A 27,555-nucleotide genomic window follows, 5' to 3' on the forward strand; every position below is an offset into this window, starting at 1 on the left:
ACATTCAAACAAGGCTCACTCTATTTGATTTGAATCAGGCCCAATCCATTCTCAGAAAAAGAAGAATGCCCAATAAAGCTATCGTGTCTGGATGTCCAAAACAAACTTAGGTTGACCCAATTTTCAAAAAACCAATATGATTCAAATTGAATCACATCATCTCATCCAATGATATAACATAATTTCAATCATCAGATTTTTAAAAATGATATAATCTACCCAAGTGTAAGCCATCATTGGATGCCCGTCAAATATGGGGAGCGGTTTTTTGTTTTTTTAACATCTGTTTAGCTATGGTAGCTGTTTAACTTTTCTCCCAAAAATATATCTTGTGTATAGGAATTTCTCGAGAGAACAAGAGGATCTCGGAAAGAAAAATGAAAACTAGTTGGATATCTTATTTTTTTCAAATAATATTTTACTTGTATCATAAACACATTTTTTCAACTTACCGTTTTATATTTTCAATCACTTTTTTTATCTCGCATACATTACATCACAAAAAATATTATAATAATTATTTTAAATAATATTTCAAATAACACACTCTATCTACACAGATCCACTGTACTATCAGCCAATGGTAGAAGTTGTCGTGATGCACTTATTGTAATTTTTTTTTTTTTTTGGGCAATGAACTTATATATTGATGTATTGTTAAACGATGATCTTTATCCTGATCAAAGAACATGAAGGGCCAGCCAACCGTCACTTTCATGTTTCAGCCCCATTATATGATGTCATGTTCTGAAACGTGGAAATGAATGCGGCGAGGATATGAATACATGTAGATGCCCCCCGATATGGGGGAATTTGGGAGGGGATGGCATGGTTTTAAAATCCACCAAACCCTTCATCAAAATTTAAGCCATTTCGTCGTGTATTTTGGGCTGTGTCCCTCCAATCCAAACCCCATTTGAATACTTATTGTCTTTTCTTTCTCTCTTTAGTAATGAGAAGGTGTGTGTAGGTGGACAAAATCAAGTAGAGATGAAGGCAAGAGCGCTTAACTTTGAGTGCAATGCAACCTGCTGCTAGCCTTTTGAAAACAATACTCGATTTAAATGGACACGGATTTCCCTGCGATCATTGCTGCTTGCCGCTACCAAACCGACCCCAATAGGGAGTTTTTGTTTGTGTTTGGCAACAGCACATGACACATTATTATTACTCCTACTATCAAAAAAAAATTTCTGGCTCGGGCAGCAAAAAGTTCAATTTTGCTTTTAGGAGAAGGTAAGTCCAGAATCGGATCAAACCAGTGCACTATGCATCCGTATAAATTTAGCATAGAATACCATATTGGTCGGAGGAGGCAAGGTTATTTGAAGGGAGTAGTTGATCTGGTATGCTTTCAAGGTGAATTAAGAGGGTAGAGGGGAGGCCTCCCACCGCCCACACGCGTCTGCTTGCGGTTTTTGTCTATTGCTGGCGGCAGGTTTAATGTGAGCGAGTGAGCATCATGCTAAACAACAACACGAGCAATGAGTGAAGCCATAGATGGAGTTGAGGGTTAATGCAGGAAGCATCACGTGACTGCATCAAAACTGCATACTTATATACATCATCAATAATAGTGTATATATTATTACCGTTGAATTAATAATATATATGTAAAATTTGAATTTTAAATTTTAAATTTACATAATTGTCATTCATTTGATACTAACAATAATATCTATATTGACTAACAATAACATCTATACTGACAATCAGTATAGAAAAAACTAATCCAAAAAAAAAGAATCATATTTTTTTCACTCTCGTATAGGACTGTTCGCGAATCAAGCCACTCGCGAGCCGATTGCAAGTGGTTGGAATAAGAACTCAAGTGGAGCTTGAGCTAATTAAGTCGAGCTCGAGCTCAAAAACATTAAGGCTCGCAAGCTCGATTATATATATTTTTTTATATTTATATTTTTTATTTTAATAGTAAAAATACATATATATCCCTAATATTTTATTAATTGTTAAAAAATTATTATTTTATACATTTTTAAAAATAAAATAATTATTTTTATTTTTTAAAAATAAATTATTATTTTTTTATTTTTTAAACTCAAGCTCGAGCTTAACATTTTGAGTTCGTCGAACTCGAACTCGAGTTCGAACTTCATAAAATTAACTGGAAGCTCGGCTCGATTAAGCCAAAACTCGACTCGATTCGACTCGTTTACACCCTTACTTTGATGCTTCTAACACAGGCTACGCTACTATTAGCACTTCAAATTTCAAAATCCGAAACTCCCTCTATTATTCTAAAAAAATCAACATTCCCGAAAGGAAATTACTACACCAGAATACATATATTAATCCAGAGCGACCAACTTTTATTTTAAAATAGAAATCTCATCCAAGTTAGGTGAGGGACATAATACAATTTGAACTGGCATCTAATGCCCAATTACCAATTACTACTATTAGTACGGAGACTTAAAAACAGGAGCAATGAATTTGCAATTAACGGACAGTTACAAGTTTTGGGAGCGGAAACAGTCCCCACAGTAACAAGGTAAAAGTATAGCAAGAGACCGTATGCATTATCTTATCCCTCCCGAGTCTCTAGCCCCTGTACTTAAAAGTGAAGGTATAGCCATTTACAGTGGGGCAGCATACTCCAGGCACTGTCGGTCTCCTGACATTAATCTTTCGTCTTTAACAATAATACCTCAATTTTTACAATAGAAAAGGATCACATTTCTATGGTCTGTAAAATCCCTTTTCACTGTGTTGTGGCTTTTGGAACAATTTAACTGATTTTGACTACTTTTGATTTTGAGCAAAAGTTTATCACCTATCATACAGTTCCAGATTATGTGGTACTTCCTCAGCTGTTCTAAGTGAAAAAAGGACGAGGTATGACGACAGCTGGAGGCAATGCAGACGGAAAGTTGAGGTGGCGCCTCCCTCTCACTTTCTGTTCCTTGTGTGTGTGTGTGTTTCTTGTTGTTGTTTGGATTCTTTGTATCTGAATCGTTTGTAACTTCTTCAGCTAGATATAATTTCTGATGTGTGGGTGCTTATTACAGTGAACAGATGGAAGGAGAAGAGGTTTTGAGGACGGTAGAATGTCTGAGAGGGAGATTGCTGGCAGAAAGGGCAGCTTCAAGAAATGCTAAACAAGAAGCTGACCTAATGGCAACCAAGGTTCGTTCTCTCTATTTTCGAATATTTATGCATTCCCTTGTTTTTTTGTTTCCCCCCTCTCACTTTTCTTTTCCTTTTCCCTTTTTTTTGTTGCATACAAGCTGTAAATCTATTTTCGTTAATATTCTGGTCGAAATGACTACTCGTTAATCTACCGTGTTTTCTTTACCTATTTGCAACGAGGTAGCGAACTTTCCACTTTCTGACTAGTTTTATCTGCCAAATTTCTGAAACAAATTAGTTGATTGAATTGGAGACTCGGCTGCAAGAGGAGACTAAATCAAGAAATAGAGCTGAAAAGAGGCTCAAATTCCTGGTGAAGAAGCTCGAGTCTTTGGAGATTTTCTATGTTTCAGATGAATCAGAACAGTCCAGCTTCGTGGACAAATGTGAAATATCATCCGCATCTTCTGCAGCTTCCACAAGCACCAAAACAGAAGACAAAGAAGCCTATGCCAACCCAAATTATAAGATTCAGAATATTCAAGAATCGACAGAGAATTCTTCAAAGTCCTGGTCCACTGTCGCATCTCAAGATTTGGATCAAAATGTTCCAAAAGTTAGTTCATCCGCCTCTGAGAGTCGGCAAACTCCTGTTGCAGATGAAGAAGAGATTCATAGCCACCCGGAACCCACATCCAGGAAATTTGAGACTGGAGAATTAAGGGAAAAAGAACTATCTCCAACAAAAATATGTCAGAATTCTTCAGTTGAAGAACCCCATTCAGCAAAATCCCGTGATTGTGTATCCAGCCAAAATGACAACAAAATGAACATGGAAAACGATAGGTATGTTGATTGCCCTGCATTCTGCTGCAAATTCTGATATATTCTTTAACTTTGCTTTTGTTAATTAATTCGTAATTTTAACTTCTTAGCTTGAAACTTTCAAACAAAGAGGAGGAGTTGTTCTTAAATGGAGAGGTTGATGAAGAGCAAGATCATTTCGTGGACGACTCAATGGCATTAGTTCCTGTGGATTTGCCAAATAAGCCAAGTCAGAAAATTGATCCGGCTGTCCTTGATTCTACTGTAAAAGAAGTACTGAATGCTCTAAGGCATGCTAAGGAAAAGCTTCAGACTTCAATGGAGAGAAGACGCATGATTAAAGTTGGCTAGACAAGTTCTTCTGTATGCAACATCGGTATCATCATTAATTTCCTTATAGCCTTGAAAAAAATTACCGTATATTCCATATATATTGCCTTCATGGATTTCGCATTATTCTGTGCGTGCAAAGGAATAGTGTCTAAAGGAGAATGCTGCTTGTGCTTTCCTACCATCTAATAAAACTGGCTCAAGGGTCCAATTTGGATTGGTGGATTTATTCACTCTCAGAACTTGGTTTTTTTTTTTTTTTTGTCGGATATGATAGATTCTAATCTATACCTAATCCTACTCTATATTAGGAGGAGGGGGTGATCCAAAGAGGCCAAGTGAAAAATCTGAGGAACTGAACTATTACCGGTTCAGATGGATGCGTTGCGAAACTTTTCAGGAACTCTAGATTTTTAGAATGCAAGCCAAGGGATTCGATCATTTGACTTACATTCAAGTAGAGCCTTAAAAGTCTCTTGATGACCAACTATTCTAGGAATAGTTAGTTTACAACTTGGTATCCTCGAATTATGATTTATTGTTTTTGGGAGGGGGGAGGGGGTGGTGGTCTTAACTTTTTTCTTTTTTGGTCGAATATGTCAACAATTTCATTTCTCTAATCAAACTTTACAAGAGCCTCAGGCTTAACCGTATTTTAAATTCTTGTTTATAATCATCCTTTAATTTGCTTCCTCGGAAGACTGCCCGAACCCTGAAGTATGTACATCTGGGAGACAAAGAGCTTGATATGCCTGAAACTCCGGTTCATCCACGTTTGTACCCTGTCTATACTGTTTTGTTGAACCCTAATGTTAACACATGCGTAAATAACCATAAACCATTTTTCTTTCTTTTGTTTAATAGCAGTTCAATAAGAGTCAATTCATTAGATGAGCTATAAATGCAACGCCTCCAAATAATTCGTAATTACTTGTGAAGATAGATATTTTTCAAGTTCATTGTTTCTGATTGTTACCTCGTTACTCAATGATAATCGACAGCTTCAAAGGAGGGAAAATTAATCGGTCGGCCCGCCAGGGAGGTACAAAAGTGTAGGCAAGGGGTTCCAAACCCCTTGCTTACATTTCTCATCCCTATCTCCCTAGCATTGAGTGTAGGATTTCCTGAAATATCTTCGAAGGTAGTCTAGGCCCCTCTGAATTTTCAATAGTTTAGTTAGGTCCATCCTTGTCTCGCTGCCTGCCTCCCCTGATACAGAACTAATTGTAAAAATACTAAAGAAAAAGAAGGTTTTTTTTGGGAGGGTGGGGGGTTGGGGGGTTAACACCATTTCCGTTTATTGCCATGTCAAAGAACTTCCTCTTTTGGTTTGAAGTTGAGAATTGCACCATTCTCTCTAATGCTAAAGGTAAACGAGGAAAATATAATATTTGCTTTTTTTAGTATTCCCATGTTTTCTGCCATCCAATAATGATTATGGAAAAAAAGAAGGGAAAATCGTTCAAAACGTCCCTCACATTTTGCAAAATAACTTTTTTCATCCTTTACTTTTAAAAGTGTACTTTTACGTCCCTTACAAATTCATATTAATTAAATTTAATCTCTATCTAGGTTTCTGATTAGTTTTTTGTCGGAATCCACCACGTACCTTGCATGTGATCACTTTTTAAGGGCAAAATTGTCAAATCAAAATTTACATAATTCAATCCATAGTCTCTTACATTTCACAAAATGAATTTTTTTGTCCCTCACATTTCACAAAATGAATTGTTTCGTCCCTCACATTTCACAAAAAGAATTTTTTCATCCCTCATATTTTACAAAATAAATTTTTTCATTTTTCATTGTTCATGTGTATGAATAACTTTTTTTAAAACTAATTTATATATCTATTTGATCTCACCTGGACAATACGAATAGCATATAATATATCTCTATTTAATTTTCGCCTAAACATACTGTTTATGTGAAATTAAAATAGATATATACAGGGGTTTAAAAAAATTGTTAGTTTTTCAGTCATTTCGTTCCTTTTACTCGAAAATTGACAACAAAGAAAATATTTAATTCTAAACATTATCAAGTGTTTATATCGAATTAAATTTAGACAGAAAAAATAAACAAAGGAAAAATATGACAAAAAGAAGTAAGTAATTGATACTTTCAAATTTTAAAATAATCATAAGGTAAGAAATTCAACTATTGGTCTTAAAGGTAGCGAGTAAAAATTTCAGAGTTAAACTGCAATTTGTTAGCATGACTATAGAATTCGAATTAACACCGATTAATTAGATACTCTTATTAAACAACTCAATAAATGAATTATTACTAAAATAGAAAAGACTACAAATATTGAATAGATTCACATGGTGAAATCACACATATATATATATAGGTTTAAAACAAAATTATTAGATTTAAACCCATTTATATATCGATTTGTTTAGGTGAAATCAAATAGAAGAGATATATTACATATTATTTGTGCTGTTTATATGAAATCAAATAGATATATTCATGAATTAAAAAAAATAAAAACTATTTGTACACGTGGTCAATGAGAGATAAAAAAATTCATTTTGAGAAATCTGAGGGATGAAAAAATTTAATTTGTGAAATATAAGGGACGAAACGATTCATTTTGTGAAATGTAAGGAACTATAGATGGATTATGTAAATTTTGATTTGATAATTTTACCCCTAGAAAATGATCACTTGCCTTGCATGTGATGAATTCCAGTCAAAATCTAGTCGGAAACCTAGATAGGGACCAAATTTGATCAATGTGAATTTGCAAGGGACGTACAAGTATACTTTTATTAAAAGTAAGGGACGAAAAAAGTCATTTCGAACGATTTTCCCAAAAAAGGACAAATTACATGGTCTTAAGATTTCACCTCTGAAAAGGTCAACAAACTCATAAAGCCTTTTAAAAGGATTTTCTGCTTCTCGGTACTCATAGTCGGGCATAACCAATACTGCGAAGTGCCCACTTATCGTCCGCTCAAATGAAGCCCGATGTGATGGCCCGATTTGTCACCCATATCATATGAAGAGAAGCATGACGAATATTCTGCCACAAATCGACCCGACAAACTTCAGGACGTGTAGCTTATCAGGACAATTCGTTTTCAATGTCTAATTCAGTTAAATTTATATGGACATGAATTAGTTATTGATGACACTCTCTTTTTTCCCCCCTTTCCTTTGAAGGTTTAGACGTTTCTTTGAACCTAAATAAAAAAATAAAAAAAACTGTATGGTATTTGCATTATATTATACACACTAGATCGTGATATTCCACAAGTGATTGCAAAATGGGCAGCAAATCACTACTGAATTTCAGCGATTGCCGATTGGGAACTTTGAAGTTGAAAGGGAGAAGAAGGGAGCATAAAAAGAAAAAATAGTGAAAAAATATGATAAATTAATGAAATACCCATTCCTTGCAAATGTTTACCAATCAACTGTTATTGTAACTAGTGCTCAAGGCACGCTCTATCTTGTGTGGAGGTGACAAAATATATTTATCAAAATTATCTCTTTAAAAAAAGTTATTTTATGGGTTTTAAATATCTTCTTATATTGAAAGACGATTTAATTATTGACCACAAAAAAAAGATGATTTAACATATATTTTAGACTATAGCCCAGCAAAATGATTTTTTGGAACTAGAGTAGGCAGTGTCACAATATTCTTTTCTTTTTGCCTTATAATCAACTAGAAGAGAGTAATTTTGTGCTAAAAAAAAAACATAAAAATGGTAATAATGGCTATGGTATAAAAACTTGAGATGAGCAAAAGTTGCCTAAAATGATGGTTTACTGTTCATAAACGTCAAAAGAAACCAGAAAGTAAAATTTCAGCCATGTAACAAAAAGCACAGAATTTACTCGGCCTCAAGAACGAGGCCAAGAAGAGAACGACGATAAAATAAACAAGTAAAACAGCAATATATACATTTAGCTGCAAGAGGAGAGAAGTGGTAGTTTATATTATTACTATATAACATATAAATATTTATCAAAGATCATCTCTTGTAGTAGGAGTATTGTTTTATAATCCTTCAATTCTTGTCCAGTCTCATTAATCTATCTAAGATCTCATCTGACACCAATCCAGGAAAGATTTTCTGCCCAGAAATTCCAAAAAGTCCAGTGTTCTTTTCTTTCCTTATCCTCTACTCATCCCCTCTGATCCAGGAACAAAGTCTGTCATAATCGAATCTTAAATGGGTTTTACAGCTAAGATGTCGTTGAAAGGTGACACAACCATGGAAGGTCCACAGAAATTGAACCCAGGTTCAAGGTATGCACCAACAAAACCATCAGTACACCTCCATATTCTCTGAACTTAATACAAAAAACTATTGCTTTCTTGTCTCGAAGACATATTTTCTGCCTAGATTCTTGCCCATACCCGTTTGGTCCTTTCCTGGTTCTGTGCAGTTTTGTTAGATATTAATGGTGTCTAGGCCTTGTAGTCCTGGTGGGTATATAATATTAAGAGTTCTAGTTGTGGGCTTGGAACATAAGCAAAAACTGGAGCTAAGATTGGGTTTAACAGATATATTTGCTGGTTCTTTTGGATGATCTCTGTGTTATGTGCCATAAAAATGTTAGCAAATAGTACTACTTGTATATATGTGCAAGAACTTGAATTGGGGTTGTGGACGTGATTAAAAAATGAAAAACATTGTTCAATGAGTATCACGGTTCTCGAATAGATTTGATTTTGAAAAAAAAAAAATTAGGGGCGTACACGTGAGCTGCTAAGTGGTCGCACAGAGATGATTAAACCTTGTTGGAAACCATCTGTTGAGGGTGATGGAAGTAGGCGAGGTGCGGATTCAAACGGCAGATTCGATGGGTTGCTGTGGTATAAGGATTTGGGTTCCCATGTGAATGGAGAATTTTCGATGGCTGTAGTTCAAGCTAATGGCTTGTTGGAGGACCAGTGCCAACTTGAATCAGGATCATTGAGTTCCCTCACCTCAGGGCCTCGTGGAACGTTCATCGGAGTCTATGATGGGCATGGAGGACCAGAGACGGCCCGCTTTATCAATGACAATCTTTTCCACAATTTGAAGAGTACGTGTCCTATTACTATCTACATGCCAGTCTGTTTTAGTTTACATATAACTGTAGCAAACTTTGATTTCCAAGTGTTTCATTTGTTTCGGTACAGCAGTGCAAGTGAGAATGAGTTGATCATTTACATTTGTCGAATTCTACTGCTATTCAAAAGCATGTTCTGGCTTTGTATATATATTTAAAGGAGGTCTAACGGGCTGATCAATTCAATGAACTTGAAATCAGCTACTCTGCCAAGTTAATCTGATGTATACATGGAACTGATAGTTTGCAGCTACGGTCGAGCTTGACTAAGGGAGCTAAACAGTGGATGCATTTGGGATTTATGTGAAAGCTTAATATGCCTAGCTAATCATGAATGGACTCTCTCTTTTGAGCTATTTATTGTGTTGCTTACTCATCCCTCCAATAGCAAGTTTTCAGTTGAAACAGGACATCTAAATATGCACCTTGTATTCAGACTGCTCTATTGCCATGTCATAGCTACTTAATTTTGCTTTGGTATCAAATGGAAGCCCAAAAAAAAAAAGTGAGGGGAGAGCACCATAAATTGTGATTAAGAAGTCCAACTTGAGCTGAAGAAGGAAGCATAGAATCTCACCAAAAAATAATTTTGATATTCAGGACTCTTTATTTGTACTTATAGTCTAATAAATTTTCAGGTGTTGTCTTGCCTGATGACTTCTGTTGAGGTGTTGTCTGCCTGATGACTTCTGTTGAATAGACATTAGCTACACCTTGAGAGTGAAATTATTGACAATGTTGTTAATCCTGCCTCTGTTAGCTGATTCTTGTAACTTATTAACATTTATTGCTATACATGTACATTCAAATATGGTGTTGCACAGGTCATTGAACTCTTTTGTTTTGTCCACTTACGGTGATTTTCGTGACATGATTTGTTTGCTGCAGAATTTGCCACTGAGCATCAAGAAGTATCTGCAGATGTCATAAAGAAGGCTTTTTTGGCAACTGAAGAGGAATTCCTTTCTAGTGTAAAGCAGCAATGGCTGGAAAACCCACAGCTTGCATCAGTTGGATCGTGTTGTTTGGTTGGGGTAATATGTGACGGCCTCCTATACGTTGCCAATGCTGGAGACTCCCGTGTGGTACTGGGAAGAACAGAGAAGACAGTTAGAGGAGTCACAGCTATACAGTTGTCAACAGAGCATAATGCTAGTATTCAGTCTGTGAGGGATGAACTTCAGTTATTGCATCCAGATGATTCACAGATCGTGGTTCTAAAACACAAAGTTTGGCGTGTAAAGGGGCTCATACAGGTAACTTTTCTGTAATTCTGGCATGTGCACGAGGTCTTCACCATGACTTAGGAGTTCGGTTGTTGTTGGTCTCAAATTTACTGTTAAAAGAATTTGTTGATCCCAAATTTATTGTTAAAGAATGAGAGCGTGCTTATATAAGCCTCGTCTTTGTTAAAAAATAAAAAAAAAATTAGGATTTGCTTCACGAACAAAATCCATGAAAAAGAACAAGCACATGGCAAAGCCAACAAACGCAAGTTTTAACAAAATCAATAATGTTATCGAAAGTCTCTATTATAATAGTCCTGATAACCCTATCAATGATAGTATCAAATGTCTCTATTATAAGAGTCCTAATAACTATATTTATGGAGCTACTTCTAGTAAAGATATAATAGGAATAGGAAAGACTCATTTTGGCATAAGGTTTGCAATTTGTCATCTTTTAACGACCTTTTCTATAATGTCATCTTTTCAGGTTTCCAGATCAATTGGTGATGCCTATCTTAAGAAGCCAGAATTTAACAAAGAACCACTACTTGCCAAATTCAGGCTACCAGAACCATTTTCCAGACCAATCCTCAGTCCTGAGCCATCAATATTTATCCACAGACTCAACGCCAAGGATCAGTTTCTCATTTTTGGTTCAGATGGTTTGTGGGAGCATCTTAGCAATCAGGAAGCAGTAGACCTTGTCCACAGCTATCCTCGCAATGTATGTTTCAAAGTGCTCTAAACATGCCAACAATATTTACTGGTTTTGATTTTTTTGGGGATAATCATGATATTGGTATTGACTGTGATTCACGTACAGCACGGAAGGGTTTTGCCAGCAAAACATCCAAAGGACTTGAATCTTCGATGACTCGTTAGTTGCATCATATGGCTTCAAAATGAACTAAGAGCTTTGGATATAGTTTCTGAGTAACTGATATACTTGCTGAGGGAGCATGATTATTATTATTTTTTTGATCCATCACCCTTCCCATCCTCAAAGGTTCAAGATTTGAACCTTGAACTTGACAGCGAAACCCTCCCCTAACGGTTAAATCAATTATGATTTTGTTTGTATTTATTTTTATCTTTGCACGGTCGTAGATCAATGATATCATAACTTGTCTTGCAGGTGGGCAGTAAAAGCCCTACCATTTTTTATTTTTTATTTTTTGTCTTTTTTGTTATCAGAGTCTAACATGCACTTTTGAACAGGGCATTGCTAAGAGACTTATTAAAGCTGCACTCAAGTTGGCGGCCAAGAAAAGAGAAATGAGATATTCTGACCTGAAGAAAATTGACCGAGGTGTTAGGAGACATTTTCATGATGATATCACGGTTCTGGTTGTGTTTCTAGATCCACCTTCTATGAGTTGGATCTATTCTCGTAGTTCAACTGTTTCGATAAGAGGAAGTGGAGGTGTATTTTCCCATGCTAAGTCCTAGTCTTTTTAACATTTTCTGATTTTGTACTGCAGCTCTTTCTTCCCTTTTAACAAATACGGAGGGATACCCATCTGCTTGGGCATCATCATAATTTTGGGTCTAGTTTTAGTTTTAGTTTTGTTTTTTCCACTCTTCTGTTTATGGAATTCCCTCAGTCGTTAGCGTTAAGAGTACCGACGGATGATAAAGGGAGTAGTGCCTTTTTTCCAGAAATGTGATGCATCGATGCATGTTATTCCTCCACATTTTGGTCGAACTGCAACGAGGTGACAGAATACAACTGAAGCAGTGGCTACCACCATGATGACATGTTCACGTGAAATTCCCCGGCAAAGCTTGTAAATGTGCAATTTCTGCCCATCCTTCCCTCTGTCTAGTATTGTCTCTCGACATTCGTCCCCCTTAAAATGTAACTTTTGGCATTCGACTGTTGTGTTATTTGCAGAAGGCTGGCTGTTAATGTCTTCACCTGGCCTTGTTTTCAGATACTGCAAAAATGGCTTCATTGCATTTTTTCAACTTCGTATGTGCAATTGAGACGTTCTTGATATACCTAAAAGAGCTAAATTTTAGCTTAATCTTGACTTGAACTTGCAGGTTCGCGATCCATCGAGCACCCCAAAAAAAAAAAAAAAAAAGAACTGGCCTTCGAGTAAAAGACATTTCCCCATAATAATAAAAGATCAAATATTGATCGATTCAATTTGAATCAACACCGAGTCCGGTCGAGCATAAGAAATAAATAAAAAGAAACACCTAATAACTGGCCTTAGTAACAGACACCACACCATAATTCAGGTTAGATCACCGCCAAATCCAGTTGAATCGTTAATTTAACTGGCTCATGATGACTTGAGAGTCTAATTAGTTTACAGCTCTATTTTTTAAGGTGGGATCAAAACTATCATTTCAATGTAATCATTCTCAAGAGACAATATATACCTTCCACGTCCCAACAATCGTACCACCAATGCCCACTCAAGACGAGACGGAGGGCATAGTCGCTAACGGTCATCGTATTTTCAATTGTTCAGTTCTACAATCATAGGACTCGAACAATTTTGAGTGAAGGCTAACGTATGCTAAACTTGATTCAAAGGATATCGAAGATAAAATACTTCATACCATTTCGCAGCAAGACGGAGTTTACTTGCATTCATTCAAGAAATAGGCAAACATCACAGCGTTCCCCAAATTTATATCACAAAACTTTTTCTTGCGATGGTTAAAAAATCAACTTGGGATACACGCACAAAAATTGCTAGTAGAATGATTGGAAAATCTGAATAATAAGCCCAGGAAGCCAAGTTTCACAGATCACAAAGAGCTCTTACATAGTCCCCCTGAAAATTCATATTACAAAAAGCAAATATAGAAAAAAGACTACCAAAAAAACATAAAGAGGAGGAAAGAAAACAACTTGAAATCATCTAAACCTTCCTATAGATTCCACTATGGCGCGACCATCTGGCAAGACAATGGTAGTTAACAAGCAACCTTCGACACACGAATTTATCTCAAATGACCAATCTAAAAATTTATAACAGCCAAATCATAGTCTAGTAGGAATAGATAACCCTATAAAATCAAGACTAGCAAGAAGAAAACAGACGAGCCATCTGTCCAATTATATCAAGCAGAAGTCACCCATCATAATTGCGAGATCAGGTTGGAACACTGCGATTAACACAATTACTGTAAAAGACACTGAGAATACCACAGCAACATACAAACAGACACAGACCTAACGTCGCAATTTCATTTGTGCTCTCTACCTCAAGATGAACCAAAAACCCATGCTCAGCTGTCCTATGCTTAACATATGCTACAAGATAAGAAAGATATCTTTAGACCATGACAAAGTTATATAACATGCACCACTTCATAGCAGCATTAACTAGTGTTACTAATTATAAGAAGTTAGAACAAACTACATACCTGCAAATTGATTTAGAAAACTATTATGCAGCTTTTAAGGAACAAAATTTTGACTAATAAAAGCAGAGCCAATTGACCAATTGCATGATGAGTCTATTAATAATGTTCAAATCCATGCAGAAGAGCTAGACATGAGATGGAACACAATTTTATATGTAGGAAAATGTTAAATCAGCTAAGTGAAATGCCAATCTAATATCATATTTCAAACCCAGTCAGACCTTTATGCACCTTCAGACTGAGACGATGGTCATGAGATGGTTGTAGAAATGTCAACAAGAAGGTTATCATGCACAACAGACCAAATATAAACAAACAAGTTCTGGAGAAACTTAATAGAAAATAAAGTTCCAGACACAACCAAACAGGTGAGATCAAGCATGTAGGAAAAATTCTCTAAAGCTTAAACTTCTGTTTGAAGTTGATCATTTGAGTTATTTCAATGTGATGAAGGTTGCTTCACATATACCACGTCTTACCAGATAGACACAAACTAATGTGATAGCCAACTACGAATTACAAACAACACTGGAACAAAAGATGATCTGCAACTGGAAGTGCTATGTCTGGAAGTCCAAAGGTGAAGCTACTGGGGGTAACAAGATGTTAAAGCTTTAGCCTGTCAATCTGGAAACAAAGGAGCAAAAGGAAACGCAACTAAGGCACCATTTGATGGTTTAGTACAGCAACTAAAACCTAGAGTTTAGCATATCATAACTGAACAGTACATTATAATGTAAACACAATCTTACACACTCACTGCAAAAGGGATAGGTAAAAAGAATTCATGGACCTCCACCAGCCTTGCTCAAAACAGCTGCCTCCTGGAAATTCATCGAGAAAAATTAGCATAGAATACAGTTTTGCAGGAAAAAAAGGTTTGAGGTGAATTATCCATTGAAAATTGGCTTACTGTCTCTATGTTTCCCTCCCCATTAGCTGGTCCTAAGGAGGTAGACTGATTTTGCGAAAATCTGTAAGGTAACGTCAAGAAAATGTAAAATTAGATCCAGAGAGATGGATCATGACTCCAGTTGGCCCCAAAAAACAACACAAAAAAAAATTCTATTAAAAATTGCAGAAATGAGACGGACCTGATTGCTCTGGCCTTCTTTTTATCTTCCTCCACTGAATCAGGTTTAGAAGCCGGAGCAAACCTTGCAAGCCTAGCTTTCTTCTTCGCCTCCTCGTCAGCAGAAGTAGATTGAGCAAGCCCAAACCTGAGAAACAATAAAAAAAATATGAATAAGCTGGTCCACCAAAAAACAAAAAAAACCACCCTTTGTTTCTTTCCACGAATACGTGCCGACAAGAATGAAAAGTATAAACCTTTCAGCTCTGGCCTTCCTCTTGTTCTCCTCTGATTTCTTCGATGCTTCTGATCCATGAGAACCAGTCCCTGTGCCAAACCTGCAGTAAGGTGCTATCAAAACGACAAAACTAGTATAAAAACCCTCTATGGTTAATTATTAGAACCAAACGCACCAATGAAATCTTTCACTTCGCAATCAAAATTGAAAAGTCGACAAATAAAATCGGCCCAACTAAACCAATAAATCTCTCATGCTGTAATCAAAATTAAAGAGTTTACATATAATTGGTCCGTAAGAATATTAAGTAGCACGCACGATGCAACAGCAGCAAAACCCTGACACCAAGCTGCGCCAAATAATAGGGTCGAAATAAATAGTTACCTTTCGGCTCGAGAATTTCGTTTTTCTTCTTCGGATAACTGCACGGCCATTCCGAACCTCTCGGCTCTACGAATCTTCTTCTGAATGTCAGTCGCGGCACCACCGGCAGCAGCGTTCTCGCTTCCCGTCGCTGCAGCCTTGGTTTCGCCTCCGCCGCCGCCAGATGAAGCATTCGATGGTGCGTGAGTGGTGGTGAGTGGAGGAACATCTTCGGAGCGAGGCGATGAATTAGGGTCGGAAGGGTTAGGCTGGGGCTGAGGCTGAGGCTGAGGATGAGCTAGAGGCTTTTTAGGGTTTTCGACCTTGGATGCGGCCGTTGCTGTTGCCATTTTTTAGATGAGAGAGAAAAAGGGTGAGATAGCGTTACAGACACGCGCAGATGAATTCCACCACCGTCGAAGAAAACCAATTGATGCGGCTGGAATGAAATTGCGATTATGGTTGAGTTCGGAGACGCGGAGGTTTGCTTCTGCAAAGGATTCTTTGGAGATGATGAGAGTTGAAACCTTAAAAGGGCGTGAAAACAAGGAACCCAAATTGTAAGAACTGAGAAGCGTGGATCAAAACAAGGATATGTCGTGGAGTTCAGTGGATATTCCTCAGATATGTCTAATCCTATTGTAAGACTAGGCCCATATTTAGACGTACTGACTGGGTTGGGTCAGCCGAAATCTAGATTTTGTATAGCCCGGCCCATCCAGTTGTTCGTTTGATCAAAAAATCCTTCTCAAATTCATTTTCCAGCCCCAAAAAAAAAAGATCAAAAGAAACATGTAAAGCTTTGAATATATTATTTATAAAACAATAATGGGTAATTCATTTCAATTGGTATTCAACGAACATATGTATAGACAACGAATTCTAGCTTAAGTGGTGAGATGTTTCACCTATAATCGATGGATAAATCATGGATACGAGTCATCAAATAAGTAAGTGGTTTGAAAAGAAAAAAGGAGCATGTGTATATAAATTTGGGAAAGAATAAATTATTCTTGATCATTTTGAAAAGAAAAAATAATGAACATGTGTATATAAATTTGGAAAAGAAAAAATTATTCACATGAGAAATGCAAAAAAAATCGTAAAAAAGTTACAAGTTAATGAAATAAATTTGATGTGAGGATCTTTTTTTACACACAAAAAAAGAGTTAAGTTATATACACCGGTAATATATACACTAATGGGTATGAATGCATGCTATCTAATTTTAATTTGAATTTTAGTTCTTTTTTTTTTTTCTATGTGGCATGCATTTATATCCCCCGTGTATACAAAGAGGAATTGAAAAAAAAAAAAAAAAAGTGTACTAATGAGCTCATTATGAATTTATCAATAATTATTAAATTTTTACATGTACTGTCTTCTCAAAAGAAAATTCTACTTTGTGCAATACAAAAGTTCGCTTTTATTTTTATAAGCAACTCTTTTTTCTTTTTTGAAATCTAAAAAAATTCTCGCAATGATACTTTGACATACGACAAGACGCGACAAGGACGTTATACAAGTTTGATATGCATTCCTTGAGTCCTTAAACTATTTTGTTTAAACTACCTTAAATAATTTCCATTACTTGTATATATATATATTTATATTTTGTTTATTTCTTGACATTAATACAATAGAAGGTCATGTAAAGAAGAGGAATAGATATATTCTATTAATAAGTCAAGCAAAATGGAGTAAATACTTACAAAATGCTTCCTCAATCCAAAATGTTTGTCATGCTTTTTTATTTTGGAATGTTTCAAAATAATTGTCATGTTACAAAAAGCATTTAGTCTCCATTTCGAATGTTATCCTTTTCTTTATTCGTACATATCTTATATTCAAATTCAAAAATTAGAATTTAAGGGGTAAATTGAAAAAAAAAGGTATAAACACAGTAATCAAAACAATGAGTGTGTTTTGATAGGAGCTTATTTGAAATATTAAAAAAGGTGATTGGAAAGGTCAAAAAGTGTATCGAAATTTATGTTTATTATCCAAGCAAATTATTTTTTCTCAAATCATCCCAACCCAAAACACAAACTATTTTTAAAAAGTTAGTTTGAAATTTGAAAGGTAAAATTCAAAAGAAAACTACAAGTATTGTAATCAAAGCACTATCATTTAAAAAGGTTGGATTTTCGAGAAGTAGCAATCATATTGGGATTGAATGAGGGAGTAGCATATAGGCATGATAAACGATATAATTAGTGTGTGGATAGTCAAATAATGGAAAAAATTATTTGCTTGTATCATAAATATAATTTTTAACACATTTTTTTTATATTTTCGATGACTTTTTTATCTCAAATATATCTCGTCATAAAAAGTGCTACAGTAATCATTTCAAATAATATTTTATCCAAAATACTTTTTTTCCCTTAAAATTGATGCCCGTGGGATTACAATATGTTACTGTTAAAAGCGAGAGATTGACCGAGTATTTTGCTCGTGGATAAATCCTTTGTATGTCCCCTCTCTTAATTGCCAAAGACTAATGAAATCCAAGAAGGATATGCTGCTTTTGGCTGTACTTCCACGCAGTTAAGCTGGAAAAGACTACCGTTGGGCAGTGGAAGGGGGACAATTTCATCACAAAACAAAAAGGCGGAGGCAATGAAAATGGCATCCATTGTTGTCTTAGCTCCAGTAATGCTGGAATTGGGATTTCTCAGAGCACCGCCAGTCCCTATTCCCCCAATTACTCGCCCAAGATGGGTTCCGTCGTTACAGTTTACCGCTTCTTCCTCACGATCTCATCTCTTATTTTCAGCAGGTCAGCTCCGCTAGTGCTCTAGCATAGCATCACTTTTACATCACTAACTAGGAATTAGCATTTCCGTTTTTGTTTGAATTGTAGGCGGGTACAATAATGGAAGGTGGTTCTATCCAGCAATTGCCTGCACCAGAAAAACCCAACAGGAGGAAAGTTCGTCTATTTCTGGTAACAACTTTGATTCTTCAAGTATTAATCATGCAAGAAAGTTAGCTCAAATATCTCCCTCACTCTCTCTCTCTCTCATGTCTGCGCCTCTCTTCTTTTATCTTTTAGCATGACTTATTTTGTACGGTGGTTCGATGAATTGGTCTTGGCTGCGGCAAAAGATAAACAAGATTGGCATAACTGAATGCGAGTGTTGGTGCTAGGCTTTTGAAATGATTGATGATTGCCATCATAAACAATTTGAGGCCTAGGAATTGAGCACCTTTGGTCCACAGCTGACATAGACCACACTACTCTTCTTTGACACCAACGTCCTCGGCCCCTGACTGCATTGAATTTGATATTGAACTAGTACTGAAATAGTAATGTTCCATCTTCACATATTAAGGAACAACGTATTTTCATTTGGAAATCCGTATGTAATATCGACACTAAAAAATGGGATAAAATTTGGCTAGTATAAAGCACTCCAACTTGCTTCAAGTGAAACGTGGCTTTAGGCTGAAATGGGTCTAAGCTAATAAGGTCTTGCTCCACCCTAGCTGCCAATATTTGAAAATGGAGATTTTGCATATCATATGGAGTTAAGAATATTGTTGCTTTTGCAAAGTGATGACTCTAAGTGTGAGAAAGAACTTTTTTTTGGTTTTTTTTTTTTTGGGGGGGGGGGGGGGGGGGTTGGGGTGTGGGGCAGGTTTCAGTTTTCGTGTTTATGTTGCATATGCATTACATCTCACCTTCCTATCTTGCATGGTTGCACAGCTTAGTGGTTTCTATGTCTTTCTGTTATTTATACCAACTGATTTTTGCCTCAAATTTGAATCGACTAAATTGGACGATTGCAATCTTATTTTACTTGTGAGAACTTGTGGCATTCTGAAGTATGTTCTTTTATTGCTGCTCATTTGCAATACTTACCCATTCATCTGCACCACCTGAAATAGTCTCTTAACTACACTTCCCAGTTTAGGGTATTTAGCCTCAAGGTTTTCCAGGTTATTTTCACAGTCAACATTTTTCCAAATTATTCACTCATTATGATCTCTTTTCACAAGTAGTATGACTTTTGAAATTCTTCACAGAGGGGGAGACTGGAAGTGCACCATCTAGAAATGACATAAATGATGTAAAGAAATCTCACAATATTTCTTCTGATGGTAATTCACAACGAGAGGCACAAAAACCTGAAAATTATGTCTCTTCTGTCAGAACTGTTGCTTTATGTGTAAGTACCATGAAAGTTATTTATATTTACTGTACTTTGAAAGTCATCTAGTGAACCACGAATTGAAGTCAAAGCAGTCAACTTTTTTTTTTTTAGGTGTTCTCAGCAGTGGCATTTGGTGTTGCTTTAGGATTCAAAGATGGAGTTGACAAGGCATCTGAGTTTTTTGCTGGGTATGTTATAGCAGCAATTATTGAGTTTTTTAGCCTTATGATTTTGGCTGAAAAAGAAAATACCAAAACAAATTTTGCATTTCCCTCTTCCTTTTCTGACACCATTTATTTTTTAAACTTATTACATTGTGTTAAGATGTTACAACCCGTATACGAGGATGTAAAAACTGACCTACAGCACAAAGATTGAAAGTTTTTTTCAAAATTATAGATCGTCAAAATCAGATCCATGTCGGCCATTCCTCAGTGGCAAGTTATACTTAAATTTCTCTTTGGCTGTTTGGTCACCATTAGAATTTACCATTAAAGCATCACACAGAAATTGATTACTGCTTTTGCTACAATAAATCAAATTACTTTGTCAGCTCTTTTGCTTGTCCTAACGACTACTTTCACATTTAGATGCACATCAGAACACGTCATCCTTTTATTCTACTATTTAATTTTCATACTGGTTGTAGAGCCTCAACGTCAATTCATCTTTCCTACTCTTTTTAGTGCAAAAAGTTCCAAAAATTTAGAAGGTTGAAAAGTTCAGAGGCATATATCTTGTAGTAAAATTCAAGAAGTAGGAGTTTAAGTGGCTATCTAGGTCCTGATCTGCATTTAGGAGAACATTCAACTTTGAAGCATTTAGGTGAAAAATGAAGAGTAATGCTCTATTAGAATATATAGACAGAGTTATGAAGTAAGATTGTTTTTGGTAAGATTTACAAATCTGTGAAGAAGGTAATGATGAAAAGCTCTAGGAATTCTACCAAGCTTAATTGAACAGCTATTCCCAAAGGCTGCTCAATGTGCCTAAGTAATTTCACACTGTTTCACCCATATGGAATTTCATGTTGAGAATTCTTGTAACTTTATGAGGGCATACAACAAATTCAGCTAACTTTTAGTAATTATGATTCGAGAAAAGAAATGAAATAAGTGTTCTTGCCTCGTGGGATAAGTACAGTTACAAACTGTGGACTAAGAAAACACTGAAAAATAGAAAAGGTGCCGTTAACTCATGAGGAATAAAATCTCAAGAACTAACTTAAACAATTTTGGCGAGTAAATTGGTGTACTAAAAATTTCCTAAAGAACCAAAAATTTGGTCTACATATCTGTGTACAAATGTGACCTTTCAGTGTGTATGAATGTCTGATCATTGCCCGTCACATTCTTACAGTTTCTGCCTATACTTCCAGGAGTTTCCTGAACTTGATACAATTGAGATATGAGTGTTTTCACTTTCAGGTACTTACTGGAGCAAAGTTTGTCAGTTGACAATCTGTTTGTCTTTGTTTTGATCTTCAAGTACTTCAAAGTTCCGCTCATGTATCAGGTGCTGATTGGACGTCACCTGTTCCACTCTCACAGTTCTTCTTCTCATTTTCCTCTTAGCTCTAGGTTCAGCTTTTGTTGGGTTCCTTGAGTAATATATCATGCTGAATTTCTACATTTTGCTTTGCAATATAGAATCGGGTGCTGTCCTACGGTATTGCTGGTGCTATATTCTTCAGATTGTCGCTGATACTTCTTGGAACAGCCACACTTCAGGTTCTTCATCACCATGACAAACATATGAAGACGCACACACTTGTTTACTTATCCCAAAGATTGATACTTAAATATGTGTGCCACTTATCCCACATGCTGAGTTCATTGTTTCTCTGATCTACTCTTAGAGGTTCGAGGTGGTAAACCTACTGTTGGCTGCAATACTATTGTACTCCGCGTTCAAGGTGCAATTTATGTTCTTATCACATATAGTTGCCATGGATTGTATAGTACTTTGACTTCCTTGTAAATCGTTGAATAGAGCTAGTTTTTTAGATGACTTATTACTTGGTCCTTCTCTGCTTCTTATACCACTTTACATATTGGCTTCTAACTAAGTACTAAAACAGATTCACCTTATATTATAATTGGTTGGCCATATCAGAGATTACTATCCACTTGGAACCAAGACCCTCAACAGCTTGAACTAATATTAGTTAGGTAAATGGTCTCCTTATTGTTCTTCTGAGTAGGAATACTATATTATGCAAGATGAAATAACTTCTCCTGCTCAGAACAATTGGATGTCCTTGTGATTTTCTTTTATTTCTTGAAATATATTAATAAATCAGGTTTGGCTCATTAATTGTGCATGTATGCCCATACGCACATATAAAAAAACACATGTATACATATTCACATTCACATCTCTAATAGGGTTCTTAGGACATGCATTTACGTTCTTGAATTGCTGATTATTTCCATTTTAAACCCATGCTATTTGTATTGTTGATTTTGCAGAGTAACTTCAATTCATGTTCTTGAATCGGCATGTTTTCTATCTTTTCCCTATAATCTCGTACTTTAGTCTTGCTTATTCACTAGTAAATTCATGATTACATTGCTCTTCTTGTCTCACTGTAGCTGTTTGCAGAGGAAGAGGAAGATAGTGATCTATCTGATAATTTCATAGTGAAGACATGCCAGAAATTCATCCCTGTAACTTGTAATGTGTTCTTACTTTTGAACTTATTCCTTTCCATGTCTACACTCCTGAGTTGCTAGTTTGTCCTAAGGGGTTTCTTCTTTTTAATAATTAAGCATTGATATGTGACTGATTCATTGTTGGTAATAAGCATAAAATTGTGAAACTTTTTATTTCTATACCTCGAGCAAGCTTTTCTTTTCTGCTGGCCCAGTGGCAACATCTCATGTTATCCACTATTGGCTAAATGCAGCCATGCTCACAATGAACTGGTCTTCAGCAATATACCTCTTTACAACATGCCCTTTTCATTTTTCCTATATTGTGCATCGTATTAACCTTTCACCATTTTAGATTGTGGCAAAAAGATGGGAGAGATCTTCACTACATATTGTTGCATTCTTTCCTAATCGCAGAAATTCTGAGTCCTTTCTTTTTCTACTGTTTCAGCAAATTATGATGGGAACCGATTTCTGACAATTCAGGATGGCGCGTGGAAAGTAAGTCTTTCTGCAATATGTTGGATTTAAAAATTTACATCTGCTGTCCAAGACTTTACTTCAACACTTACATTTGTCAAAATCCTACTGCACACAGTGGCTTGGTATACAGGCACATGAAACTGCATACAGGGATCTTATTTATTATTATTAATTTTTTTTTACATGAGCCTTGGACATCTGTATTCTCTGAAGTTGGAAGCAACTTTTTCTTAAATAGATATGTTTCTGATTCCTAAGACGTGTCCACATTTTTGGCAGGCTACTCCTTTGCTTCTGACCGTAGCTGTTATTGAACTCAGTGATATTGCATTCGCAGTATGTCTTCATTTCCCTTATTCACGCAATGAAGAGTTTCTAAAGTTTGAGGTTTGAGCAGGATGAATTTTTCTTTATCTCTCAGGTCGATTCAATACCAGCAGTTTTTGGAGTAACAAGAGACCCTTTTATAGTATTCACATCCAACCTTTTTGCCATTCTAGGTACATTCTTAATTCTAGCAGTTAGTGGTTCTGCGATAAAACAGGGTTGTTGTGCACTGAAATCCACCTCTATTTGGATGACATGAAGTTCTGCCCAAAATATAGTATGTTATGCTCAATACAACTATTCTTGAACAACTTCTCTGTTGTTCCTTTTCAGATTTTGAGGTTATAGCTCCCATATCAGTGATGAAGAGTCACCAAGTTATGACATTTTTCTTTAAAGTCTCATCTCTGTGATCTAATCGCATGAGATGAGATATGCGCCATGTCTACCGAGGACTATGACCTTTATCTGCTTTTTGCAGGTTTAAGATCATTATATTCACTCATTTCAGAAAGTATGGCGGAATTGGACTATTTACAGGTGACGTCGCCGCATCTGTATTCGTTTTTTAGGTGCCCTGTCTGTGTCGTTGTTGAAGTGAAAGTTCTTTGTGGTTCATTCTTCACTTCATGCAGTAGCATTTCGATTAGCATTGCTAGCAGGAGAGCGTGCTGCAAAATTAATGCTTTCATCTAATTACCTGTTTTCTTGATCAGCCTGCCATTGGTGTTGTTTTGAGCTTTATTGGATTCAAGATGATCCTTGACTTCTTTGGTGGGTCTTCTGCGTACACACTATCCCATTTCCTCTCCGTCTATTCATTCAAATTTCATCAAATTCGTTATATAAAATTTTCTCTGTAGGTTACCATGTATCAACCGAGGTTTCGCTGGGCTTTGTTGCTACATCGCTCAGTGCCGGAGTGTTGTTGAGTCTGCTGAAGAAGACTGAGTAGGGAGGGTGAAAATAGAACAGCGAGATAGCGTGATTGCGTAGATGTGTTGGTCGTGGGTTCTGCAGCCTTTCTTGTAGATCAGATGAACGCTGAAAAATTTTGATGCTGATCATACATTTACAACACTAGTTCACAATGAAAAATGCAAATCATCTATAATTTGTTAAAGAATGAGATTTCGTGTATAAAAATAAATTTGTTGGTGGATTAAACTCCTTAAATCATTGGATTTGTACTTGTAGTCATCATTAAAGTAATGAATTATATCTTTCTGTTTTTGTTTTTTTGTTGTTTAGTTAAGAACTGCTATAAAAAGAAATCTTACTTTTAAGAACATGCGTAAATTAACTTTTTACAAATGATCGGGGGTAAAAGCAAATTTTTTCTAAATTTCAAATTTTCATTTGTCGGTAAGGGTAAAATTATAATAAACTGAGTAAAATCAAGATCTAATAATGATATTGAATGGAAGGTAAAGATAAAATAGAACATATTTGTTGTTTTTTTTTTAATATGGAATATAACAACAATAATATTCACATAACGAATAGAAGTAATAACTTCTTCTGGCAGTTCTTTCGACTTTGTTTTGAGTTCTCAATAAAAGGGTGCTGGCCTGCGGACCCCCCCCCCCCCCCTCCGCCACCAAAACAGAAAATAGTGGGTAGCTGATAGGACTTATTGGTTGGTAGCGTCCATTGAAACGCTAAGGCGGCTTGTCACGGTTTTGTGTGCCGTGACGTGCCCACTTAAACGTGACTAAAGATTTTCACTTTTGTTTGGATAGTGTATTATTTGAACAGTAGAGCTGCCCTTACTGAACACAGGCTGAACTTGCCTTTTAACCGTTACGCGAGCGAGGGCCTCTACTCAGCCAGTTTTCCACCTGGTATAGCTTTACGAATTCTATTCGGATGGGATACTAAAATTTAAAAAAAAATACTGATAATCAAAATAAATAGAGAAAATTTCTATTCGTGGGGATTATGGAATGGAGCTGCCAATCTCATCCTGCCATGTTTCAGAATTTAGCCTAAAACGTTTGGATAGTGTATTATTTGAAATATTATTTAGAATAATTACTGTAGCACTTTTTGTGATATGATGTATGTGAGATAAAAAGGTGATTGAGAATATAAAAAGGTAGGTTGGAAAATGTGTTTGTGATGCAAGCGAAATATTATTTGAAATAATTTTGGTATCCAAACACAAGAATTCCATCATCTGTAGATAACTACTCTTAAATATTTACTCCATTTTGTTTGTTTGAAGTTTGCAGTAGGCAGAATGTATGGTTCCAGAAATGCTGATTACATACATTCTCGCATGCAAGAAGGAGGAAAAGAAAGATGACTGCCGTTTGACAACAGAAAAAAGAGAGAAACAAAGAAAATAAAGCAAGAGCAACTCTGGCGACTAGACTGCATTCCTTTCCTTTGCGTCACTGCTGGCGACAAGTGGAGCAAAGCAAATTGAGAAGGTTGGAGAATGGAAGTCCAACATTCCATCTGCTGCCGCCTGTGCACTGTACTCCTTCGTCTCCTATAAAGCTGCCCCCGGGCGATCATCCTTCTCTCACCTCCTCCTCCGCCTCCTCCCCGTCCTCCTCCTTTCTCAGCCATTCCGAAGCTCTGATTCTGCGATCGCTCAACAAACAATTTCAACTAGTAATGGCCGCTCCGTAAGTCCTTTTTCCTCGCTCCCTGAGCTGGAAATACTACTATGATGAGACTTTTCAATCTTTTTCTGAATAGAGCTGTGAATAATAACTTCAATTGTGCACCGCTACTATCTTGCAGAAGCGTGATAGAGGTCCTTCCTCCATCTTTGGATTCCACATCTGAACCACCGCCTCTCTTCGATGGGAACACTAGGTACACACATTCTTCCTCCTCCTCTTCAATGTTATGGTTCGTCATTTGTGTTTTCCTTCTTTCTTTTTTCTTTTTTTTTTTAATAAATATTTATTTCCTTTCTTTTTCTGCCTTCATATTTTTTCCCCCTTAATATGTATTGTGTATAATTTGATACTTGTGTATAAGTGCGCTGTGTAATACGGATGTGTCTATTTTTTCTGGAAGGTTGTATATAAATTACATGTGCCCATATGCTCAGCGTCCCTGGATTGCCAGGAACTATAAGGTTTGTCAAATGCCCCGACTTTTCGGTTCTGGTCATATAGTGACTGCTGATTAACTAGCACCTAGTTTTCTGAGGTTAAATATTTCTCTCTCTCTCTCTCTCTCTTTTTTTTAGGTAATTTAATTAAAGGTTATTTTCCCCTTTATGCAGGGTCTGCAAGAAAAGATTAAGTTGGTTGCAATTGACCTCCAAAACAGGCCCGCTTGGTACAAGGAAAAAGTTTACCCTGAAAACAAGGTGATCCCCTCTCTGGAACCTTCAAATCATCATAATAATAATGATGCAATTTACTTGAATCAAAGAATTTTTCTTTTCAGTGGTGAATTGTAAATAAAATTGCTGAGTGAATCTGATAGCTAATTGTGTTTGGTTTCCCATAGGTGCCATCCTTGGAGCACAACGGTAAGGTGATCGGAGAGAGCCTGGATTTGATCAAGTATATCGATGAGAACTTTGAAGGGCCGCGTCTCCTACCTGATGTAAGACTTCAAGAAACCATCGCTATTTATTCTTGATCGATGGATGTTCTTCCGTGTCTATTTCTCCCTCCCAATACATGGGTGAAGCTGGAATGTTGATTTTGAAATTGCAGGACGCTGAGAAGCAGAAATTTGCTGAAGAGGTGATAGCCTACAGTGATACATTTGTGAGAACAGAGTATGCGTCTTTCAAAGCAGAGGACCCTGTGAAAGAAGCTGGCGGTGGTTTTGATTACTTGGAAGCAGCTCTCCAGAAATTTGATGATGGCCCTTTCTTCCTGGGTCAGACCATAAGCCTGCCGGACATTACTTATGCTCCATTTGTCGAGAGGTTCAAGGGCTTCTTTGAAGATGTGTGGAAGTATGATATCACATCGGGCAGGCCTGCATTGGCGGCATGGGTTGAAGAGATCAACAAGATTGATGCTTACAAGCAAACAAAATGTGATATTAACAAGACCATTCAGTTCTACAAGATTCGTTTTATGGGTGAAAAGTGAATTTTAGATTTTTCCCTTAATGAGCGGTTTGACCAAATTCCGTTCTGTAAGTGTGTGTGTAGTTGGTTTGCTTTGAAATGTGGTAGTGTCGTATGTTTCGCCCAGAAAAGGTGATCCTTTTTTTAAAAAAATAAATTTTCCTGTACCTTGAGTTGGAATGATGATAATTTGGAATAAATTTTAGTGTCTTAAATGGGCTCTCTTTTTTTTTTTTTTTTTATTTAGTAGAATTATAAAATTAT

General features: G+C 36.3%; 5 protein-coding genes across 8 annotated transcripts; 4 read left to right on the forward strand and 1 right to left on the reverse strand.

Annotated features, from left to right (window-relative positions):
* Positions 1-2,627: 2,627 nt before the first annotated feature.
* Positions 2,628-4,470, forward strand: LOC113775911. The gene is made up of 4 exons (XM_027320961.1): positions 2,628-2,896; positions 3,030-3,147; positions 3,389-3,936; positions 4,026-4,470. The coding sequence occupies exons 1-4, from the start codon at positions 2,859-2,861 to the stop codon at positions 4,264-4,266; spliced, it is 945 nt and encodes a 314-aa protein (XP_027176762.1). The 5' UTR covers positions 2,628-2,858; the 3' UTR covers positions 4,267-4,470.
* A 3,765-nt stretch (positions 4,471-8,235) lies between these two features.
* On the forward strand, positions 8,236-12,486 carry LOC113772784 (probable protein phosphatase 2C 38). Its single transcript, XM_027317261.1, has 5 exons — positions 8,236-8,515; positions 8,961-9,297; positions 10,213-10,580; positions 11,041-11,277; positions 11,772-12,486. Exons 2-5 carry the CDS (start codon positions 8,997-8,999, stop codon positions 12,000-12,002), a joined length of 1,137 nt encoding a protein of 378 aa, XP_027173062.1. The 5' UTR covers positions 8,236-8,515; positions 8,961-8,996; the 3' UTR covers positions 12,003-12,486.
* A 778-nt stretch (positions 12,487-13,264) lies between these two features.
* Positions 13,265-16,175, reverse strand: LOC113774623 (protein MODIFIER OF SNC1 11). Of its 2 annotated transcripts, none has more exons than XM_027319195.1 (6): positions 15,635-16,175; positions 15,270-15,350; positions 15,035-15,160; positions 14,854-14,914; positions 14,701-14,764; positions 13,265-14,567 (listed from the first exon to the last, which is right to left on the reverse strand). In XM_027319195.1, exons 1-5 carry the CDS (start codon positions 15,961-15,963, stop codon positions 14,726-14,728), a joined length of 636 nt encoding a protein of 211 aa, XP_027174996.1. In that variant the 5' UTR covers positions 15,964-16,175; the 3' UTR covers positions 13,265-14,567; positions 14,701-14,725. The 2 variants fall into 2 exon arrangements, with proteins under 2 accessions (XP_027174996.1, XP_027174997.1); XM_027319196.1 differs by having other exon boundaries at positions 14,693-14,764.
* Positions 16,176-18,122: 1,947 nt separating this feature from the next.
* On the forward strand, positions 18,123-24,470 carry LOC113775080 (thylakoid membrane protein TERC, chloroplastic-like). Of its 3 annotated transcripts, none has more exons than XM_027319816.1 (14): positions 18,123-18,395; positions 18,480-18,563; positions 19,646-19,788; positions 19,885-19,961; positions 21,201-21,288; positions 21,423-21,503; positions 21,632-21,688; positions 22,368-22,449; positions 22,879-22,928; positions 23,190-23,246; positions 23,332-23,410; positions 23,719-23,777; positions 23,954-24,011; positions 24,101-24,470. In XM_027319816.1, exons 1-14 carry the CDS (start codon positions 18,236-18,238, stop codon positions 24,190-24,192), a joined length of 1,167 nt encoding a protein of 388 aa, XP_027175617.1. In that variant the 5' UTR covers positions 18,123-18,235; the 3' UTR covers positions 24,193-24,470. The 3 variants fall into 3 exon arrangements, with proteins under 3 accessions (XP_027175617.1, XP_027175618.1, XP_027175619.1); XM_027319817.1 differs by having other exon boundaries at positions 23,719-23,809; positions 24,101-24,192; XM_027319818.1 differs by lacking the exons at positions 23,719-23,777; positions 23,954-24,011; positions 24,101-24,470 and adding an exon at positions 23,571-23,712.
* A 1,195-nt stretch (positions 24,471-25,665) lies between these two features.
* On the forward strand, positions 25,666-27,496 carry LOC113775803 (glutathione S-transferase L3-like). The gene is made up of 6 exons (XM_027320817.1): positions 25,666-25,873; positions 25,992-26,066; positions 26,274-26,334; positions 26,485-26,571; positions 26,715-26,813; positions 26,927-27,496. Exons 1-6 carry the CDS (start codon positions 25,863-25,865, stop codon positions 27,311-27,313), a joined length of 720 nt encoding a protein of 239 aa, XP_027176618.1. The 5' UTR covers positions 25,666-25,862; the 3' UTR covers positions 27,314-27,496.
* The last annotated feature ends 59 nt before the right edge of the window (positions 27,497-27,555 follow it).

Source organism: Coffea eugenioides, chromosome 6 (assembly GCF_003713205.1).
Source record: "Coffea eugenioides isolate CCC68of chromosome 6, Ceug_1.0, whole genome shotgun sequence".
In the NCBI taxonomy this organism is placed as follows: Eukaryota; Viridiplantae; Streptophyta; class Magnoliopsida; order Gentianales; family Rubiaceae; genus Coffea; species Coffea eugenioides.

What these genes read in the sequence shown, in the direction of transcription:
- LOC113775803 (XM_027320817.1), top strand. An exon ending in CTCTTCGATGGGAACACTAG is followed by an intron (nt 26,067 to 26,273) that starts GTACACACATTC and finishes TTTTTCTGGAAG; the next exon opens with GTTGTATATAAATTACATGT. An exon ending in GGCCGCGTCTCCTACCTGAT is followed by an intron (nt 26,814 to 26,926) that starts GTAAGACTTCAA and finishes TTGAAATTGCAG; the next exon opens with GACGCTGAGAAGCAGAAATT.
- LOC113775911 (XM_027320961.1), top strand. Translation starts at nt 2,859, where the DNA reads ATGACGACAGCTGGAGGCAATGCAGACGGAAAGTTGAG. An exon ending in AATGCAGACGGAAAGTTGAG is followed by an intron (nt 2,897 to 3,029) that starts GTGGCGCCTCCC and finishes TGCTTATTACAG; the next exon opens with TGAACAGATGGAAGGAGAAG. An exon ending in ATGAACATGGAAAACGATAG is followed by an intron (nt 3,937 to 4,025) that starts GTATGTTGATTG and finishes TTAACTTCTTAG; the next exon opens with CTTGAAACTTTCAAACAAAG.
- LOC113775080 (XM_027319816.1), top strand. Translation starts at nt 18,236, where the DNA reads ATGAAAATGGCATCCATTGTTGTCTTAGCTCCAGTAATGCTGGAATTG. An exon ending in TATTGTACTCCGCGTTCAAG is followed by an intron (nt 21,689 to 22,367) that starts GTGCAATTTATG and finishes GTCTCACTGTAG; the next exon opens with CTGTTTGCAGAGGAAGAGGA. An exon ending in GAAATTCATCCCTGTAACTT is followed by an intron (nt 22,450 to 22,878) that starts GTAATGTGTTCT and finishes CTACTGTTTCAG; the next exon opens with CAAATTATGATGGGAACCGA.
- LOC113774623 (XM_027319195.1), bottom strand. Translation starts at nt 15,963, where the DNA reads ATGGCAACAGCAACGGCCGCATCCAAGGTCGAAAACCCTAAAAAGCCT. An exon ending in AAGAAGGCCAGAGCAATCAG is followed by an intron (nt 14,915 to 15,034) that starts GTCCGTCTCATT and finishes GTTACCTTACAG; the next exon opens with ATTTTCGCAAAATCAGTCTA. An exon ending in GGGAGGGAAACATAGAGACA is followed by an intron (nt 14,765 to 14,853) that starts GTAAGCCAATTT and finishes ATGAATTTCCAG; the next exon opens with GAGGCAGCTGTTTTGAGCAA.
- LOC113772784 (XM_027317261.1), top strand. Translation starts at nt 8,997, where the DNA reads ATGATTAAACCTTGTTGGAAACCATCTGTTGAGGGTGATGGAAGTAGG. An exon ending in TCTTTTCCACAATTTGAAGA is followed by an intron (nt 9,298 to 10,212) that starts GTACGTGTCCTA and finishes TGTTTGCTGCAG; the next exon opens with AATTTGCCACTGAGCATCAA. An exon ending in GTGTAAAGGGGCTCATACAG is followed by an intron (nt 10,581 to 11,040) that starts GTAACTTTTCTG and finishes TCATCTTTTCAG; the next exon opens with GTTTCCAGATCAATTGGTGA.